The following is a 19,208-nucleotide window of genomic DNA, read 5'->3' on the forward strand; positions in this document are numbered from 1 at the left end:
TTAGAAGATCTGCAGAAAAGACAATGTAGCAGTCAGTAGATGTTTCAGATATTCTGTGGAATTAGAAGTCACATAAAGAACTTCTGTTCCTGTGGTATTTGAAGTTTCTCTTTATCTCCACTTTTGCAAAGCCCATGCCAGGAGAACACTGAGAGTAGAGTGAATCCCCTGGGGTGTTGTATAATGGAGGATTTCTCCTGGACAATTTCATATTGTGTTTTTTATATAGAAACCCACATCAGTGCTGGTCCTGCCAGTTTCTCCTTCCATCAGGAAAGATCAATCAGCACTCTGAGCAATATATTCCCCTGACCTGCCCTAGACACAGGCTTTACAATGAGATGCTGTCCTAGAAGTGGTTATGTCTTTTCATGGACTAAAAATGGACAGTGAATAATTCAGATGCAGACCCTCAGAGATGCCTACATGGAGTTGAATTCTGCCCGTTTCTGGCAGAACAGATTGTTTGGATTGCATTTTTGTTGCAAAGGAACTCTGTGTATCCTTTGTAAACATTATGAGTTAGTTCTGGGCTGAGCTTCCATATTATGAGAACATAGTGTTCCCTTTAAGTTCTGGCTAATTTCACTCATGAGGTTCTGGAAGTACAGGAAAAACCAATGTGTGTAAAAGATGAGTTTTCATCTGTCCTCTTTTGAGATGGTAAAGATCAGCAGGGAGGTACTGGATTCATTTCTGGAGATTGTTGCTCATCTTTCCATTTAGGATGGCATTGTGCCTCCTTCCTTTGTGGTAAGGACTCAGGTCAAATGGATTATATCCTTGGGGCTTAAAATATTGCAGTGATTGGGCCCTGAATATTCAAATTCTTGTATTCAGTTGTGCAGATTTTTGGCTGATTTAATTTTTGTTAATGTAGATTTTCAGTGCTTTTTCTGAAGGGTAGGAGAGACATGCAGAATAGCTTTGGCTAAAGGCTTTTTCTCATAGAACCTCACATTCCAAGTGTACCTGGAAATCAGCAAGAAGTCAGAAAGCCATGTGCAAAATTGTGGCAGAAACAACTTGACGTTTACTACAACTTTTAGCTATCTACTTGGAGCAAAAGGAGAGGGAAGATCACTTTTAGGAAACTTAAGCAGCATTAGTAGAGGAAGAACAAGAGGTTTGGAGGTAATCAGTTTGGTAATTCTTTCAGTTTAGCAAGAGCTTTACATCCAGTGTGAATATTTTTCAGAGGTTTCATTTAGAGTATGTGAAGACATTAACATCCTTCTTGACTAATGAAAAATAACCTTGAAGACCGATGCCCTTACCTTTTTCTTAAGTTGTAGAATAGACGTGAATGCTGTTCACTGCAAACCTTAGCATGTATCCATGGGCAATGTCAATGAAATTATCTAAATTGTCAAATAGCACAATCTAAAGATAGAGCAGAAATACCTTTACCTTTGGTTTGCAGATGATGCAACCTACTGAGACAGCATAAATGTAACCAGTTTAGACTGATGTTCAGAACCTCTGGTGAAACTGTCGTATTCTTAAATAATTTGACGGATCTTGCTTGGTGATAGTTTTGGCTTCTTTTGTGTGTGTGTGTGTGTGTGTGTGTGTGTGTGTGAGAGATGGTGACAATTCTGAGGAACTGGAACAGAATAAAGCTTTCTTTATGGGCAGCAGCTGGGCTGGCTGTGGTGTAGTTGTTCCATGGTTGTCAGGAAAATCTTTTTAATATAATATTTTGCTTTAAATATATGAAATATGGAAAAATGTTTCTGACTGGAGAATTTAGGATACTTAGGCCTCTGGGTACAAGTAAGGCCCACACAGGCTTGCTCAATTACAGCTATATATGCAGATTAGATGCACATTTGCACAGCTGCATTTTTGCTAAAAAGCACTTTAAAGCCAGTCAGTCCATCCAGTTTATGCTGTGTTGTCTCTGTCAGCTGAGCTTTCATCACCAATTACAGCTAACATCTGTGCCAGTACACATGTGTGTCTAGATGTAATCCCCTAACACTTGTTTAATATGCAATACATCTGACTTTAAAAATGTCATTTACATTTTTGGATGCATACATCAGCTTCCTTTTATAACAGCCACCCTAAGTTACACAACAAGCTGTCTCTATGCTTCATCTGCAAGTTATGAGAAAAACTTAGAAAGACATGGACCAATGTAGACTAAACTATATTAAAAACAAAGTCTTTTTTTTTTCTCTTGAACTGCAGTTGTATTGTCTCTAATCACAGTCAGGAGATCAGTGAGCAGAAAAAAATAAACCCATGTAGAAAAAGGGTTCTTCATTCATTGTGAATTATAGAATGTTTTCTTTCAACTTGACTTGAAAGATTTTTTCCAAAGTGATCATTAATTTCAGTGACAACTAAAATGGTTTTTGGAATTCAGGGGTAGTTACACGTTCTCTGTTGTTCTCTGCCCCCTTACTGCCTTCTTGATCTCAGTCTCCTGTTGTCATCTCCCTAGGGCAATGTCATGCTGTTCTCCTATTTGTATACTTGCCTGTACGTTTCTGTGCACCAGTCATGCTTTCACCCACAAATCTTACAGCACTCTGCTAATTTAGTTCCCTAGCCTGGAAAACCGTGACCAGCACACAGTACAGTGACCCGAAATACATTATTTTTAATTTGAACTGTAGGAACATAGCATAGCAAGGGGAAAAGTTTAAAACAACAGAAAGTGTCATTGCTGTAACTTGTTCTATCCTCCACAGGGGCATTCTGATGGGTTCATTTCTGTCAGGCATCCAAGTCTCAAGTCTACCTTATTTCAAAACATCAGCTCTCATGATCTTTCCAGAATGTGGCCCCCTATATATCTTTCAGTGCTTGTACTCTGCTCTCTGCCCACCCTCTTCTTCCCTGGGGGAAAAATTTAATTTAAAAAATTTTTAAAAAGGAAAAGAAGACAAGCTGAGGAAGGTAGAATAGATAACTTACTGGAATAGATAACTTACCATTGTTACTGGTCCTGAAGTTCTACTGTTAGTTTCTCAGGTGAGTTGCTGTTGCTCCCCTTGGATTTATTGTCTGAACACCTAGTGACAGAATCAACACATTATAAAAGACAAGAGATTTAGTCTACACTACTTGGACAGCTAAATAGAACATACAGTATTAAGAGAGTACTATAGGTAATTATAGGTATGAGACCTAAAAATGCAGACATTCAGAATTTGATTTTTAAGGGACCAGAGGGGCAGGAAACAAGTTTTTAATGTCAACATTTCTTTATTCTTCTTTACATAATCAGCAACTTTGCATTGGCAAACATGCAGTATGAAATAATCTTGCACAGTCTTCAAACTACCCATCTCTCCTGTATATGAGAGCTCTAGATCTCCAGATTTTCAAATGCTCCAACTGCCTCCTGCAGAATTAAAACATGGTTTATTCTGCTAATATCACTAATGACAAAATTAGCACTGAGTAATCTGGGGAGCCAGCATCCAGGTTCTGTTCAGTCCTTCCCATCAGATCACATTCATGTGGAAGAAGCAGTGATCCCTAAGACCTGCTTGTCTTGTCCCTTTGCCTTTCACTGACTGTTTTTACGTGATGGTTTCCTCCACACAAGCCAGACGAATTAATATTTTGTGGTAGAACACAGATTTCCTTTGCCAAGAACATTTGTGGGCATCTGTGAGAAAGTGCTTTTTCTATTCTGCACAGCTTTCCTGTGTGCACATATGAACGAAGGAGTTGCTCTGAGATTATAACCTGGCTGTCTCCATGCATGGATGTTAATCTGGGGTTAGATGTGGGCAAGAAAGAATGGGGTGCTTCTGGTCCTATGACAGCCCTTAAAACTATGCTCATGGTCACAGTATCTCAGTGGGAAGCTGTACGGTCAGGGATGTAAGTAACATTTGCTATATGCCATGTATTTTCCTGTGCTGCCTTTGTTTCCTGTGCCCTGACATTTTGCTCTGGGGTAGTGCACTTTGTCCTCTGGGAGAGAAGGGTCTTGTTTGAATTTTATTACTGTATTTAAATATATTCTGGAGGACATACTTCAAAGGAAGCCACCTTGCTCTTGAAGCAGAAGGTGGTGGGATTTACAATGATTTGTAATTTTTCTGGGGACTTCATGCTGCAGACCTGGACTGGCAACCATGGCAGCTCTGGATGTGCTTTGCCCGTACTGCACCATCTTGTGCTCTCCAAGGGCCAAGCTGTTGACCACAGAACTCAAACAGACTTTTTGAACACTGGTTTTTTGAGTACAGAATAAAATCGTTCCAGGGGGAGGAGATACTACCTGTAAAAATAAAATTACAGTGCTGGACAGCAAGTGGGGCTGTGCTCTGCACTGTCTAGAGGCAGTCTGGATTTATCCAACTATTTGCTGTCTGGGACAGTTCTACACAGCATGAGGTTTCTGGCTCTCTAACCATCTGCAGTTCTTGGATTTTGTATCTGCTTAGGGCTTTTTTTCCTCCCTCTCTTCTGGTGGTTTTTCTTTCCCGTCCTTTCTCTGCCTGATTCTCAGAACACCAGGCAATCTTCACAGAACCAGATGCTAAATAGACTGTAGCAACAGTAAAGGAGCACCTGGGTTGCTGTATTTTAACAATATTTCTATTTTAAAATAAATTGTATTGCATGTGTTTTAGTAAAGGGTAATGGAAACAGAGTTGACACAATTTTTATTTGATTTATGAAAGAATCAAACTCTGCATAAGCATTTCAAACATGGACTCTGACACCTAAAATGGAGAATTGCTTTGGTCTGCTTCAACTTGGGTAGTCTAGCTATTAGAGAGAGGCACAAAATCAGTGTAACTACTTCTCTTGTGCATTTCCCCATGGCCTTTGCGGTTCACAGCTAAGGAGAATTTGAAAGCATTCATACTTTTAAGCCTGTGTGTTGAAGATATGGTTTGTAGATAAGTGTGGGCTATTTTAGAAGTATTTTTCAGTCTGATTTCTGCAGGTTGGCTGACAGTGCCAGAAATATTGGCTGTACCTGCCCCAATTTACTTCTTTTGGGGAGGCTTCTGCTAGCAGCCGTGATGGTCTGGGATGTTCCACAGAACGAGGAGTGTAAACAGAGATAGCCCTGGAGAGAAGTGCATTAGCAGTGGGATACACAGCATCCCTCTGCTCTTGCTTCCCATGCAGACCAGAAGAACCTGACCTATAACTTTTTGTACAATTATTGACTCAAATCTATCCCTGGTGTTACCCCTATTATTACTTAATAGTATATAGTTGGCTCATTAACATTTTAATGGCATTCTTGTTGAAGAGAGAATGCTTTCTGGAAATTTTCTTTTCTGCAGATTTATGGTTTTTCTAGGAAGATAAGTTTATTTCCAGCAAATATGAACCACATCTCACTGGGACTAATGTAATGCAGCCTGTGTTACAAGTGTGTTTACTTTTATATCCTATTTTCTTTCCCCCCTCAGAGGATTACGCCCAGCTGTGCAACATTCCTGTTCCAGGATCTCGACGGCCATATGGACAGGATGCTTTAGTCGACTTTGAGGAGCACTACACTCCAGAAACTAATCCATACTTCGTCGATGACCGTAAGCAAGATTCTCTCTTATGTAAAAGACTTGAAATGAGGCTGTAACTTCAGTTGTTTCCCTGTAGCCTGTTTCATTCTTCTCTGCTCCTGGGTGATGTGGCCTATTTATGCTTTAGTTATTCCTGTGGCACTAAGCTTTCAGTCAGGTGTTCCAATTCAAGAGCCAGGTTTGTATGAGTCCAGTTGGGCTCAGAGTACAATTAATTTTTAATCTAGTGAAACAGTTTGTGCCAAGTGTACTAAATTTGTGTTTACCAACAGTTTTACAGCTCAAGGTCAAAAGGATTGCCAATTTTCTTTGTCACAAATCAATTTTCCTTTGGAGCATGGGACAGATTTCTCCAGAGTGTGTTTAATTTAAAGGAAAAAAAAAACCCTTCATCTTTCCATGATTTCCCAGCAGACTTTGTATGGGTGAAAGGAGAGCATGCAAGTCATTCTTGCTCAACAGAGAAAATGTACAGCACAGTGTGATCAGAGAATACACATATGTGTAGCCTGCCAAGCAGGGTGTGAGGGGCTGTACACAGCATCTTGTTTGTACTTGGGGAATAGCAGGGCTCTTTGTGTTGGGTCTGGCCCAGCTCATGGTTGAGACTAGTAGGAAAGGAATGCTTACAGATTTCAGCATCTTTCTCAAAATCAGGCATCCTGTACAGGTCCAGAATATTTTATCACAGTTTCGGAGAAGAAAGGTGGAAGTATCAGAAGGACGTTGTAACTTCTCGTGCTTTACATATGTATGGCCTGCATGTTGCCACTATGCTCTTCCCCAGTCAGCATTACTTAAGTGTTGATGTTTAATTGAAATATCACACAGCTGAAAACTACTGATTACAGTAGTTTTGAAAATGAAAAACCCAGAATTATGATGGGTAAGCAATGTTAATGTACTGTTAATCTGAAAAGAAGCATTTCACAAGGTATAAGCAGTGGTAAATTAATATGATAAAGTGTGCAAAGTTTTGAATCCACAGCTGATACAACTTCATAGAATGGCTTCAATGGAAAGGGAGCTTAAAGGTCATCTAGTTCCAACCTCTTAGGGACAGAGGCTTAAGGGCTCATAGCTCTTGCTCCCATCCTATCACTGAATCAGATGGGGCATCCTGTTTAGGGCATCAGAGACTTCAAGATCCCAATCCTGCTGCAGGTTGTGAGAGGAATACAACAATACCTCCCATCCCATGGCAGGGCCATGTACTTCAGTGCAATATTTGATGTTGTGCAGTCAATTTCTACAGAAGCAAATACATACCTTAGAATTACAATACAGGTCACATCCAGCTGTTCTGAAGTATATTTTGTGAAATATAACTTGTTGTGAGTGATAAATATTATAGTTTTAGCTAGTTAAAATTACAACTTACTGTATTTATGAGGGAGAGAGGGAGAGAAAAAATATGTGTATATGTGTGTACATATGTTGATGCACATGCATATATGCCTACATATAGACTCTATGTCTAATAAGTGTCTTACTCTATGTCTTTTCTTTATTTAAAAAGTATCTGCGTATTTGGGGGGACATCTTTCCCTTTCCCAGTAATATTTTATAAATTAGTAAAGGTCTTTACTCTAAAGGTCTCTCCTGAGCCCTCTGCAAGCTCTGTCAGAGGACTCCAGCAAGTAATGAAACTTGGTTACTTATATCATGATGGTGCTCAATATCCTCAATACTACTGCACTGAGAAGTGATTTACAAGGCTCATGAACAAAACTGCAATGTTTCCCACTTAATGTACACTTGTATACATCCTCTGGGTTATATATGTTCTTGAGGTGTGACATATGCCAGCAAGTACTTACGTCACGTTCTCTGTTCAGCATCTCCAAAATCTACTCAGTGTATATGATCCTTACTAAGAAGCCCACTGTGCTAGAAAATACAGGATAAGAATAATATTTATAGTCAAAGAGAGGGGGAGTGGAAATGGCAGTATGGAAGATAAATGGAGGATGATATGGAAAGGGCAGAGTAGGAAAGGCAAAAGCAGGTCAATAGAAAAGAGGGCCTCAAGGACCAAAACAGGGTGGAGTAAATAAGACAAGAGGAAAAAAATATAAGGAAGGGAGAAATTCATATTCCTAGGTAGCTTAGCAAATATACATATCACAGCTGTTGCAATATAAATCAGTTAACAGTTTCTCAATAAATTGATGGCTTGTTGATGGAGCCACTGCATGTTGTGGGACAGATGGGGAGATATATCCTACTCTATTCCACTCTAGCTCCAATTTCCCCTCTATATATTCACTATACTGTTAAGCTTATGACTCAAAATGTTCTCAGCTTTTTCCACAGAAGTCTTTTTGATGTGATGGGCTGCCATCTGCAGTCCTGTTACATCACTGCTCCATGAGCAGAAACATAGTGAAAAAAAACTTAGGATTTCCAGGAGCAGTTCAATCCTAGAGACAATCTCTGAACATGTAAAAATGTAAAATAATTTTGTAAGTATAAATCCTTCCTTATACATAAAAGCATAAGTGTCACAAAAGCCCTAAGGCAGGGAGTACAAAAAGCATTGTACAAACCACTGAATACAAAGACAACTCTTTGTATAAGAGGTGGGAAAAAAAGCTCAACTCTTTGAGCTTTGACTGCTCACCATCTAGAATTATGACAAGGAACAACTGGTAGATTATAGGTATTTGTACTGGCACCAGTCGCTGAAGCACAAGCCAAAAGGTTGTTAACCAAAACCACAACAGGAAAGCAGTCTCTGATTTCTTCTTATTTTCCTTATGGCAGCTGGGATTGATTTTTTTAATATGTTTTCTTCTAGGTAAATTATAATGCATCTCTTACCCCTCTACACACACAGACACACACACCCCTTATTTTTCTAGAATACTGTATTAAGAAATTTTATCCCAAATTACACTACCAGTTGTTTCCTTAAAGGCTGATCCACATAACAATTGAAATAAAAGGTGCTATTTAGAAAACACTGCTTTATCCTTTATAAAATATACAACAAAATTATGAAGTTTCCATTACTACCAAAAAAATCACAGGTTTTCAACACAAAACTTGAATTAACCAAGTTATTTAGTTTCCATCTTGAAACATATCACAGCACTTTTCTGGTGCATTTAAAACTCCAGATGGTGCAGCTCTGCTAAAGCTGACCTATTTTCTGCAAAGTCAAGTCACATTCCAGTAAACTTCTGAGAGAATTTCAGACTCTTACTATATACTTGGGTATACTGATTCAATAGCTTTGTGACTTACTTCTTTGCAATTCTTTCTCTGCCCAGGTTTCCTGAACAGCTTTGAGGAGCTACAAGCAGAGGAATGTGGTATTCTGAATGGATGTGAAAATGGCCGATGTGTAAGAGTCCAGGAAGGCTACACCTGTGACTGCTTTGATGGTTATCACCTGGACATGGCCAAAATGACTTGTGTTGGTGAGGATAGCACATCACCTGTTAAATCACCTGTTAAATCACCTGTTAAATCACCTGTTATCTCCTGTTAGTCTGTCAGTTTACTCAGTCATTTGACCTAAGGAGCCCTGCAACAAAGGGATTGGAGATGATATCTGAATTGTATTAAAGTTGCCAGCTTGGTTTTATTTATTACAAAGGCCAGCAATTATTGTCACAAAAATATCTTGGACTCCCTCAGTTCATCTTGGTCATTGCAGCTGTGCTCTGTTAAGAGATTAGAAGTGAGCAGACACACATCTGTGGAATGAAGCTTAAACTTATATCAAGAATTTAACTCTAATATACTGACCGAATGTTCTTCAATAGTAAGAGAGATTTTAGAACTGGATTTTTAGAATGGATTTCTAGAGTGGATTGAGAGTGATTGCCTAAATATGCAGGTAACCACCTGGTGAAGTTTGGTCCCTGATTTTCACTGATTTCAACAGTCAAGAGATTCAACAATTCACTCTCAAACTAGTAAACCTGCAAGTTTGCTAAACAAGACATCTATATCTTCAATTGAAACAACTAAACATGGGAACAGCAAATGTCAGTGAGAAGAAGCAAAACAACCACCCCTCAGTGTAAAAGCCCAGTAGAAATAGTGTGACTATTTCAGTTTGAGGTCTGCACTAACCTTGTTTAGCATTATGCTTCATGACACAGAGCAGAGATCTCCCAGCTCTATGATGAGAAGGTGCCTAAGTGCTTTTTAATCTGGAGGACTTTATAGCAAGCTGGCCTCCTTAGCAAGAAAAGGTGTGGCTGCTGTGTATGTCAGGCCAATGCTGCTTGATGTTGAGTGCAGCTAGTTTGCTCCTCAAAACTATTCATTTGACAACACCAGCAGCTCCTAAACTATTCAATTGTTTGAAGTGCAGATGTTATGCTAAGAACTTTGAGTTTTCTTAAATATCACTTTTCAGTCATCAAAAAAAACCCCAGCTGTAGGTGGTGATTTAATTTTGTTGTGCAGCTAGGCTAAATTTGGACGAGGTAATCTAACAGTTTAAGGCCCTTTATGAAAACTTTCACCTCTTCCCAATTCATCTTTTAGAGCTTTTGACCCAGCCTGATTCCACCCAGTCGGAACTGAAAAAAAAGTTCTCAGGGCATTCATGCAGATTGTGGAACGCTGACATTGCTGGAAATAAATGAGTATTACCTACACACCAGACTTAAGTATATGTCTTTTGATGTCTCCTTTTGCAGATGTGAATGAGTGCAACGAGCTGAACAACAGGATGTCCCTCTGCAAGAATGCCAAATGCATTAACACGGAAGGGTCGTACAAATGTTTGTGTCTCCCTGGGTATGTGCCTTCAGACAAACCAAACTACTGCACACCACTGAACTCAGAACCAGAGAGTGAACTGGAGTAGAGGAAAATCTCCATATCCTAAGCCCATATACTCTGCACTGTATAAAGAAAAGGAAGAAAAGTATTTAACTCAAGAAGAGAAGGCACCAGACTAGCAAACAAAAGGGGAGAAAAGCGTTAAAATGTGTCAAAGGTGAGACATGATGGGTTGGTTGTTTATCAGCTTCACTGAAGTGACAGACCAAATGGACACATTGCTCTGTATGAAAGAAACAACCAAGTATATAGTGTGTTCATAAAAAAAAAAATCTTTGAAAATAATCAAAAACAGTGCTGTTATTTTAAACAGAAGAGCTTTGTTTTTTTTGTTGTTTTGTTTTGGATTATTTTTTACTATTGCTTGATTAATTTGGCATTTAAATAGTGATGAAAATATTTTATATTACTATGTCATTTTTTTTGATTGTTCATTTCCTTGCCTACTGTTACTTTTCAGACCTTTTTTTTATGATCAGTACAAATTCTATGATACAGATATTCTTAGTCCATTTTATAAGAACCGTTACACAGGGTGATGCTCCTCCTTCTCTGGAACATTGGTCAGTGACTTTTTTTTTAAATTTGCTAGCTGTCTGCCCTGTGGAGCAGGCACCATTTGTTTTCAAATGTTTATATACCTTGGCGAAAAGTCCTTATATTCATTTTGTATCCTGTATGGTTGTTACTGCACTTAAAGTCTTTAGAACCTTTCTTGCCAAGTTCAAAGCTGCTAGTGGACAACATTGGATTCCTTTTGTACATGAAACCAAAAGATTTTAGCTCACATCTCTATTGTAATGTGTAAATTGAACACAAGAGAGATCTTGTATGATTACCCTAACATATTAAAGCTGTATATTAAAACTCAATAAAATCACCTTTTTTTTAGAAAAGAAACACTATTTACTAATTGTGGTTTCTTCCCCCCCCCTTTATTTTTTATATGTTTGTTTTACCAGAATCAACCCTCAGGTGTTTACAGTACTAGATTTAATTTACATTACAATAGTCTTAGGGAGTTGTCTGGCTGGTTTTTCCTTCTCATGCTGTTTTAATAAGACCAGAATCTGAATTAGTTAATGCCTTAAGTTAGGCTTCCAGGGGGAAGATTTCAAACACAGACCTACAGAAACTGTTTGACTTGGAAGCTGATTCCCATGGAATTTTTCTTCTTTCCTGGTTTAGGCATGTTTCCCACTAAATCTTCAAATAAGACTCTACAGTATGATGGCCTGCTTTTTAGAAATACTGAAGAGAAGGGAGAATTTCCTTTTCTTGATGAACTGTATCTTCCCATCAGCTCTTATTTTTCAGTGGAAAGAGAGAAAGAGATTAGGAGACTGACAGACGTTTCACTTTGACCCTCGCCAGAGTGAAAGTGTTTCAGAAATCCTGAAACAAGTCCTTTTGATACTTTTCAAATAAAACATTTTGCTGTGTCTTTTAGACATGCCTTGCATTAAAAGAAGGATAACATGAGATTTTAAAAAATGAGTCAAATTCAGTCAAATTGTCCAAAAATTAGTTTATTATTTTTCATTTCACCCCAAAAAAAGATAAATATTTGTTTTGATACTGAATAAAATTTGTTTTCCAGTATTCAAGTCAGCCACTGAACCAAAAATATCACAAGTTGTATCTCTTTCAGTTCTGCACACTACAGTAGATCTTACTAAAGTCTATGTGACTGTCAACGTGCAGAAGCTTGTGTCCTTCCCAGGACCCTTCTCTCTGTCTGCTGGAACCTGGCCCTAAGACTAGTGGAGACAGTGTAAGTTTAAGGTCTGATTCTGTGTTAAAATACATAAAACATTGTCAGTAAAGCTCTGGGAAGAGGGATCTTTAGGGATGAGATTCTTTGCAAAGTGCCCAACTCTCTTGAGTTTTTTAGAATTAGGCAGGAGAGGGTGGAGGGCCAGTCATTCTTCCAGTCAGAAAGAGGTAGATTACAAACACTGGAGCTGGTCTGTAATTACACACACACAAAAAATAATTCTTGCTTTTGCCTGCTGTGGTTAAGGAAGAAGGAAGGAAGATCTAGTCTTATTAGTGAATGCTGTAACTAAAGAGCTCTTAGCTGTCCTGCTTAAGGTTAATCCTTTGATCTTAGTAAAGAGCAAGGTCACAGTTACAACCCTCCACTGGGTTCAGGATGAGCCCTGGGCTGCTCTCAGCCACCATGAAAATTCATAGATAAGACAGTGCTCTGCTGATTCCCACCTCCTCCTGCTTCAGAAACCAGCTGTGTTCAGCTCTGTAAGACATCCTAGGCCCCAGGCTGCCACTGCAGTTGGCACCCCAACCTCAGATTTTCAGCATCCCAATACTCCATCAATCCACACACAGATAGCACCAGTTTGCAGGTGTGGGTGCCAGGACAGGCTGACAGTTGCCTCTCCCCTGCCTAATTCAAGAGGGCAGCAGTTGACCCAAGCCCTGAATGGAGCTTGAAGTATTCTGCTGGTTCAGTAGCCATGTCCTCATCACAGCCACACTTCTGTCAATCACAGACATTGTATAAGCAGGCAGCAGACTCTGCTGCTTGTGCCTTTCCCTTCTACCTCTTTGTACCTCTATTATGCCTTAAAACACACACAGGGAGCCAAAAGCAGACCAAGCAGCCTAAATCCCTCTTACATCCCAGTGCTTAGTATTCCGCATTGCCTGGCTCCAGGCCTTCTGAATTGCTTTGACAAAGGAACCACAATTGAAGGAATTAAGTGAAATTCAGCCTCTGGAGCCCACCTACTTTGCCCCAGTGTAGCAAGGCTGGTTCTGTCATTTCACCTGGAAAGCTGCAGAGCTTAGGAATACAATTTTGATTCATAGTTAAACAAACATTTTCTTAACATGATTGAGACAAGGGATTGGACACCATGGGTGTACCCATTTTAGTTGTTACAAGAGCTGTGGTTTAGGTGAGAGCCCTCAAAATGCAGAAACCACCACGTACAATTCCATGATTCAAGTTTCTGAGTACAGCAGAATCTGGAACTGATTACAATTTATACCAAATGGCACCAATATTTTATACATCCATATGGATCCTCTAAAAAAAAAATCAGTTGTTTTTCAGGCAGACATTTCCTTGCTACAAAAAATAAAATTGGTGACGTGTTAGAACTGAATTCTGCTAGTTCTCTTTTAATGCTACTGTGTTAATGACAATGAAGTTACTGAGGAACTGGAGTTACATGTGTTTCAGCTAGAAAGATATTTGATATGAACAGATACTTCCATGTTGGGATGCTATTCAGTGAAAAAATTAGCCAGTGTTAAAACTATCAAAGTGAACATTAACATTCTTTGGGAAAAGACTCTCACAGCTGGACTGATCATTTGGATCCAAGAGACAGAACTCGCAGTCATGACAAATATTCAGCTAGTCAGTGGCAACTGACACACTCAAGTGAATTTCTGAGTAAGGGAAGTCCTAAAATGCTAAAGGCACCAAAGGGGTTGTCATGACCTATTAGCTCACATTGATCCTTACCCTCATGGTAGTTGAATCTGAGTTTGGCAGGAGAGGGGCTCCTGGCTTTGGCACTTTGTTAATTCCTCAAAAAGAAAGGTGACAGACCCAATTAGAGCATGTCACAGGCCTGATCTGAGCAGCAATTAAACCACAGTGCATTCCTTCAGAGTGCACAGCAAAATTAGAAACCCCGCTGCTGCCTCTAGAAGACACTACAGTATTGTTCTTTTAACAATGCCACCCACTTTGAAGGGCAATTTGTGCTTGCTGGGGCCTCTTTTAACACCAGGCAGGCCAAGGGAGTTATTAAGGAGACATTCAAGCAAAGAAGGGGCAAATTGCTGTGTGTAACAGAGACTACTGTGCACTTCTGAGATCATGACTGGTGGAGTCACTGTCCCTGGAGGTGTTTAAGGAAAGACTGGATGTAGCACTCAGTGCCATGGTACAGTTCACATGGTGGTGTTTGATCATAGGTTGGAGTCAATGATCTCAGAGGTCTTTTTCAACCTGGTTGATTCTGTGATTATTTGGTATTTGTATAGCTTTTTCTATCAGAAGGTCTGAAATTTACCTAGGGAAGCTGAATGAGATGTGTCCAAAAGAGAGCAGAATAACTGAGTGAATGAGGAAAATCAGCCACTTGCTGAAGGCTTCTCAATGAGTGATGATTTCACCTTGTGAGAGTAACAGCAGCTGCTACAGGACTGGGCTACAGTCCCTGCTGTAGCTGCAGGAATAACCTCACACAACAGAAGGACTGAAAAATTTGGACCCATCTGGGGCACCACCTCCACAGCTGTGCAAGATCTTGAACCCAAACACCACCCCACCGTTCACCAACCTTTACCATGTCAGTGCCCATGTGCCAACAAGAGAACATGTAATGAAACAGGATTATCCTGTGACAACCTACATTAATAAGTGATTTTACTACCTGGTGGGGAAAGAATGACATAAAGCAAAGAAATGCAGGATGTCAACTATGTCAGGTTTCCTTCAAGACCATTGGATCACCAGATAGATAATTTGACAGTCTTCAGGCTGCATGTTTTGTCCCAGATGTGTCTGAGGCCTGTGATCATTTTTTTCTTTTCTCTCTACATCAGAGACTGTACTGCTGTGCCTCAGCAGCTGAGTAACCTTACTGAACTCTGAAGTTTGCCCTGTCCAAGGCAGGAGATTGCATTAGGGGCTTCCAGAGGTCTCTTCCAAGCTCCATTTTTCCATGAGACTAGCCTGTGAGTCAGCACAGCAGCCTCTGTTACCTATCCTTATGTGAGATAGGGAACAGGACAGAGGGAGCATGACCTCCTCCCCTTCTTCTCCCACACCTGAGCATGTGCCAGATGCACTTTGGAGGAAATAGAGCACCAACCTGCTCAGCCCATGTCAGGAGAATCCCATCCAGAAGGAGCATTATGCACAAGGTGTGCTGTTGCTTGCAATTAACCCCTATGTTCTTGAAGAGTTAAGTGGCAACCTCGGGGAGAAGGGAAGTTCCGCAGTTTTTGTCCTGACAGAAGACACAGAGGAGGGAGGAAATTAGGATATTCTTATTTTGCTCAACACTGACTTTCGCTTCCCCTCAAGTCATGCTTTGCCACACACTGCTTTCCATTAGCTCTGAACCAAGGAGGATGGAGAGTATAAAGCTAGCCAGCATGGAAAATTTCTACGTGACAATTTCAGCATCACCTCCAATCCCTATCTACTCACGCTGCCAGGATCCATTCTGAGCTGCATTTTTCCAAAGCATTCCATATTGATTTAGCTCTCCTCCCACTGAAACCTGTGGCACCTACATGGATTCCAGTGGGAGCAGGGAAAAGCCTGTGCCAAGCTCTTTTGAAAAAAATCCCACCATGTGTGTTTAATGAGGAATGTCTCTGGCAGACAATTTTTGAGTGCAGCTAAGCAGATTTTTATTTCTTTCACATTAAAAGTTCAATTTCTGCCACTTCTCATGCAGGCAGTAGCTGCTTGGAAGAGTGGGTAAGACCTTTTCCAAAATCCCCAGCAGGATATTGTCTGCTTTCACTAAAACTGAATGCAGCTTTACTGTCATCTAGATAGTCCCTGTGATTTTGAGAGTGGGTGCCATTCTCAGGATCCACACCTGTCCTCCTTGCTGCAGGCAGCCATCCAGCTCAGCCCTGGCCACAGGGGCATTCCCCACTTTCTGTTCCATTTGATATCCCTTTCCAGGCCCAGTCTGCACTGAAGTCCTACTTTTGCTATTTTGCCTCCAGTACATCCTGTCATTTGCTCATGATCCACAGGCTCAGCATCCCATGCACCCCATCCTTCCTGTTCATTGGCATTGAGGATCACAAAATAGTTTTCAGTCTCTAAATAAAGATCTGGCATGTGGTGAAATGGATAGCTACTATCCGGTACTTGGGAAAAGCTTCCGCCAAGGTAAGCTGATCATTTCCCTCACAGTGATCCCTCTCCTCACAGGAATAGAAGCCACCACCAAGCCAACAAAACTACCCAGGGAGATGGGACATGGTCTCTGTCCTTTTGCCATAAGCAAGACATTTCAAACATGCCTTTAGCAATGAATGTGTTCTTTGGCCTGCAGCATCACCAAACTGAGCTGAACAGCAAACATGGAATAAGGAAGTTTCAAAAATAAGACAGGAAAGGGAAATCCTTTGCTTTGCACAACAGTGAGCTGAATGAACATGGAACTTCATTCACATTTGCTCATGATTAGCCTTTTTTTTTAACAAAAGAGAAATATTCTTTTGAAATTCTGTAAAGCTGCAAAGAAAAAAGGACCTACATTAATTATATTACTGATTGCAATGTTGGTTCATTGTAGCAGATGATAGGGAGCTTTTAAGGATTTCCCTGTTGACTGAAACAATACGTAGTGTGTTCAGACATATATTTCATTTCACATCTGGTAATGGTTCTGGTATTGGGTTATTCCACCAGAAGGCAGCAATAACTACTTTTAGCCAAAATAGCCCTTACCTCATCCAGTAAAATTTGGTTTATGTTTGAGCATTTGCTAAAAACCTCACATCTACCATATTTGAGACCTAACAAAACACTTGAAAATGTGTATACCAAGGACAATAATCTAGGAGAATCTAACATTAGGGGTATTTTCCCTGTCTAAACACCTAACTCAAAGCAGGTCCCACATACCCAGGAGCATCCAGGGCTCAAGGGCAAGGACCTTGAGCAAGAGTCTCTGGCACATGATCTGCCAGTCTCCAGGGCAGGCCAAACAAAAGGTCTCTGCATCATCGCTCTCACACTGCAATTCCTTTATAACTCTAATGGCTCTGGTTTAGTTCCCTCTGATTTCCACTGCCATCTCTTCATTCTTCTGTCCTAGTACAGTTGGCAGTATCTGTTAATATGAATATTGTCCCACATAATTTTGGTGCAACTCAATTTTTGGTGCACTCAACTGACTTCAGTGACTCACACAGAGAGTAATTCTGCTCCCAGTTCATAAACAACAGTGATTTTTAACATCTCAAAATTTAAAAAATTTAAATAATTCTGAACTGTGAGGAATGAAGTGTCTAAAACTTTTTGAAAGAGATCTAGCAACCCCAGAGACATTTGCTATTTAGGAACTCTAATAATTAATAATTATTAATAATTTCTGTGTTTCAAAACAAGTAGTATCTCACTGAACATTTCCAACTCCTCTGTTGGCAACAAGACATATGGACTAACGTAATTAAAAGGCAAATTGTAAGAGTCAAAACAAACTTTTTAAGCTCTGGGTTTCGATGGTTGAGTTGTCTTCATATAAAGCATTTTATCATAGGATCATAAAAGGAATGGAGTATCATCAGCTTGCAAATTTTACTCATTTTGTAATTAGTAAGTATTCATAAAAGTTAATAGAATTCTGCCGTTGCACAACCGGCAGAAGATCTGCATACAACACCAGCAGTTCAACAGCTGGACAGAAATTTAAGCAAATATTTTAAAGGCTTGGATATACAGTAGGAGATATTAAGCCCTTACGATTTGTTTGGGCTGAACACTGCAGGAACAGCGATGCTCCGAGACAAGCTGCTGTTCGCGGGTTTGAACAGCAGAGATACTTTCTGTCCTCCTGACTGTCACTAGAGGTCAGCGCAGCACCTGCAGTGCCGCACTGCTCTCCTTTAAGGAATGGTAAGAAAAGCCCCAGCTCCTGGAGGCAAACACGGGTCTTAAGAAATAGCTCCAAGAAGATAGAATTTGTGTTTCTGCAACGGGAGAAACAGGAAGCCCCGGAAAAAGAAGACCACAACCGGAACCGAAAAGCCTGAGCCCAAAATCAGCATAAACACAGCTAGAAATTGAGACTTTCCCACAGAGCAGCTAAGTTAACAATGGCTATTTTTAAAACAGCCATTAGCCTAAGGTAGAAGTTGTCACCTAGCAAGTCCAGCTGACTAACACTCTGAAGGCTCTTCCTGATGCATGAAAAATAAACTGTTTAATGTCCCTGCCTAACAAAATTCCTACCCCAGGCTGAGAACAGCTGTTCTAGCTCATGTAAATCCAGCTCACACATGGCAGGACACAGAGATAGGGAAAGCATTAACTGCTCTGGAACAATTCCTAAATAAAAAAAAAGAAACAGACACCCATCTTCCCAACATAACAAAACAGACCTCCACTGTGATCCTTGATGTCACAGAATAAAGCTCATGATTCGGGACTCTCTCTGTGTGCCACTAGCCCTGTCCCCGAGGGCTCTCAGGGGCGCGGTGAGGTCAGCCAGGAGCAGCCAGGAGGTGACAGCTATCACTGCACCTGACGGGAATTGTGGTGGAGCAGCTCTTCCTCTTCCTTTGATAAGAGGAGACTGAAGCAATCAGCTGCTCTCAAGACAGGTGCAAGCGAGAGAGATTTGGCAGGGAAGAAATGTCACCCTGTGGCAGGCAAATTAGTCACCTCCCCTCCTCACGCAGGTTCCAGTAGGATTTCTGGTTCTCAACCCACCACTCTGGCAGAACAGCACGATGTGTTTGTCAGCATGACTCGACAAAGAACTTTGACTCCAACAAAGAACTGAACAGCAATACCCCAAAACACCATTTAGAATAGGCTGCCCTACTTCAAATGGTGGAAAAGAGGCTTGGGCTGCAATCCTTCCGTAAACGCACACAATGACATTTAGCACAACTTAACCTAACCTGTCTCCCCTGTTCTGGCAGATACAGGAAATCAACATCTTGAAATCCAGAAATGTTTGGTTATCATTTGGTTATGCCTCTTAGCATAATGGCGAAGGAACCCACAGGAGAATGAATTCATACTGACATATGGGGGAAGTAGCTCATCTTGGTTAATGAACTACAACAAAGTGAAACTAGTGTAAATAACAACCTAATTCCTTAAGCCAAACAAAAAGCAGAAAGATTTAAGCCATTTTAAAA

At 40.4% G+C, this 19,208-nt stretch overlaps 1 protein-coding gene across 7 annotated transcripts in view; it reads left to right on the forward strand.

The window, feature by feature from the left end:
- Positions 1-11,222, forward strand: part of LTBP1 (latent transforming growth factor beta binding protein 1) — a 180,164-nt gene extending 168,942 nt beyond the window's left edge. For all 7 annotated transcript variants that reach the window (XM_085055266.1, XM_085055269.1, XM_085055268.1 and 4 more), the window contains 3 exons: positions 5,403-5,525; positions 8,792-8,941; positions 10,178-11,222. In XM_085055266.1, coding sequence (XP_084911392.1) covers positions 5,403-5,525; positions 8,792-8,941; positions 10,178-10,347 — 443 coding nt within the window. In that variant the 3' untranslated portion in view covers positions 10,348-11,222. The remainder of the gene's footprint in view (positions 1-5,402; positions 5,526-8,791; positions 8,942-10,177) is intronic.
- The last annotated feature ends 7,986 nt before the right edge of the window (positions 11,223-19,208 follow it).

Source organism: Lichenostomus cassidix, chromosome 3, assembly GCF_008360975.1.
Source record: "Lichenostomus cassidix isolate B80296 chromosome 3, HeHo_3.0, whole genome shotgun sequence".
In the NCBI taxonomy this organism is placed as follows: Eukaryota; Metazoa; Chordata; class Aves; order Passeriformes; family Meliphagidae; genus Lichenostomus; species Lichenostomus cassidix.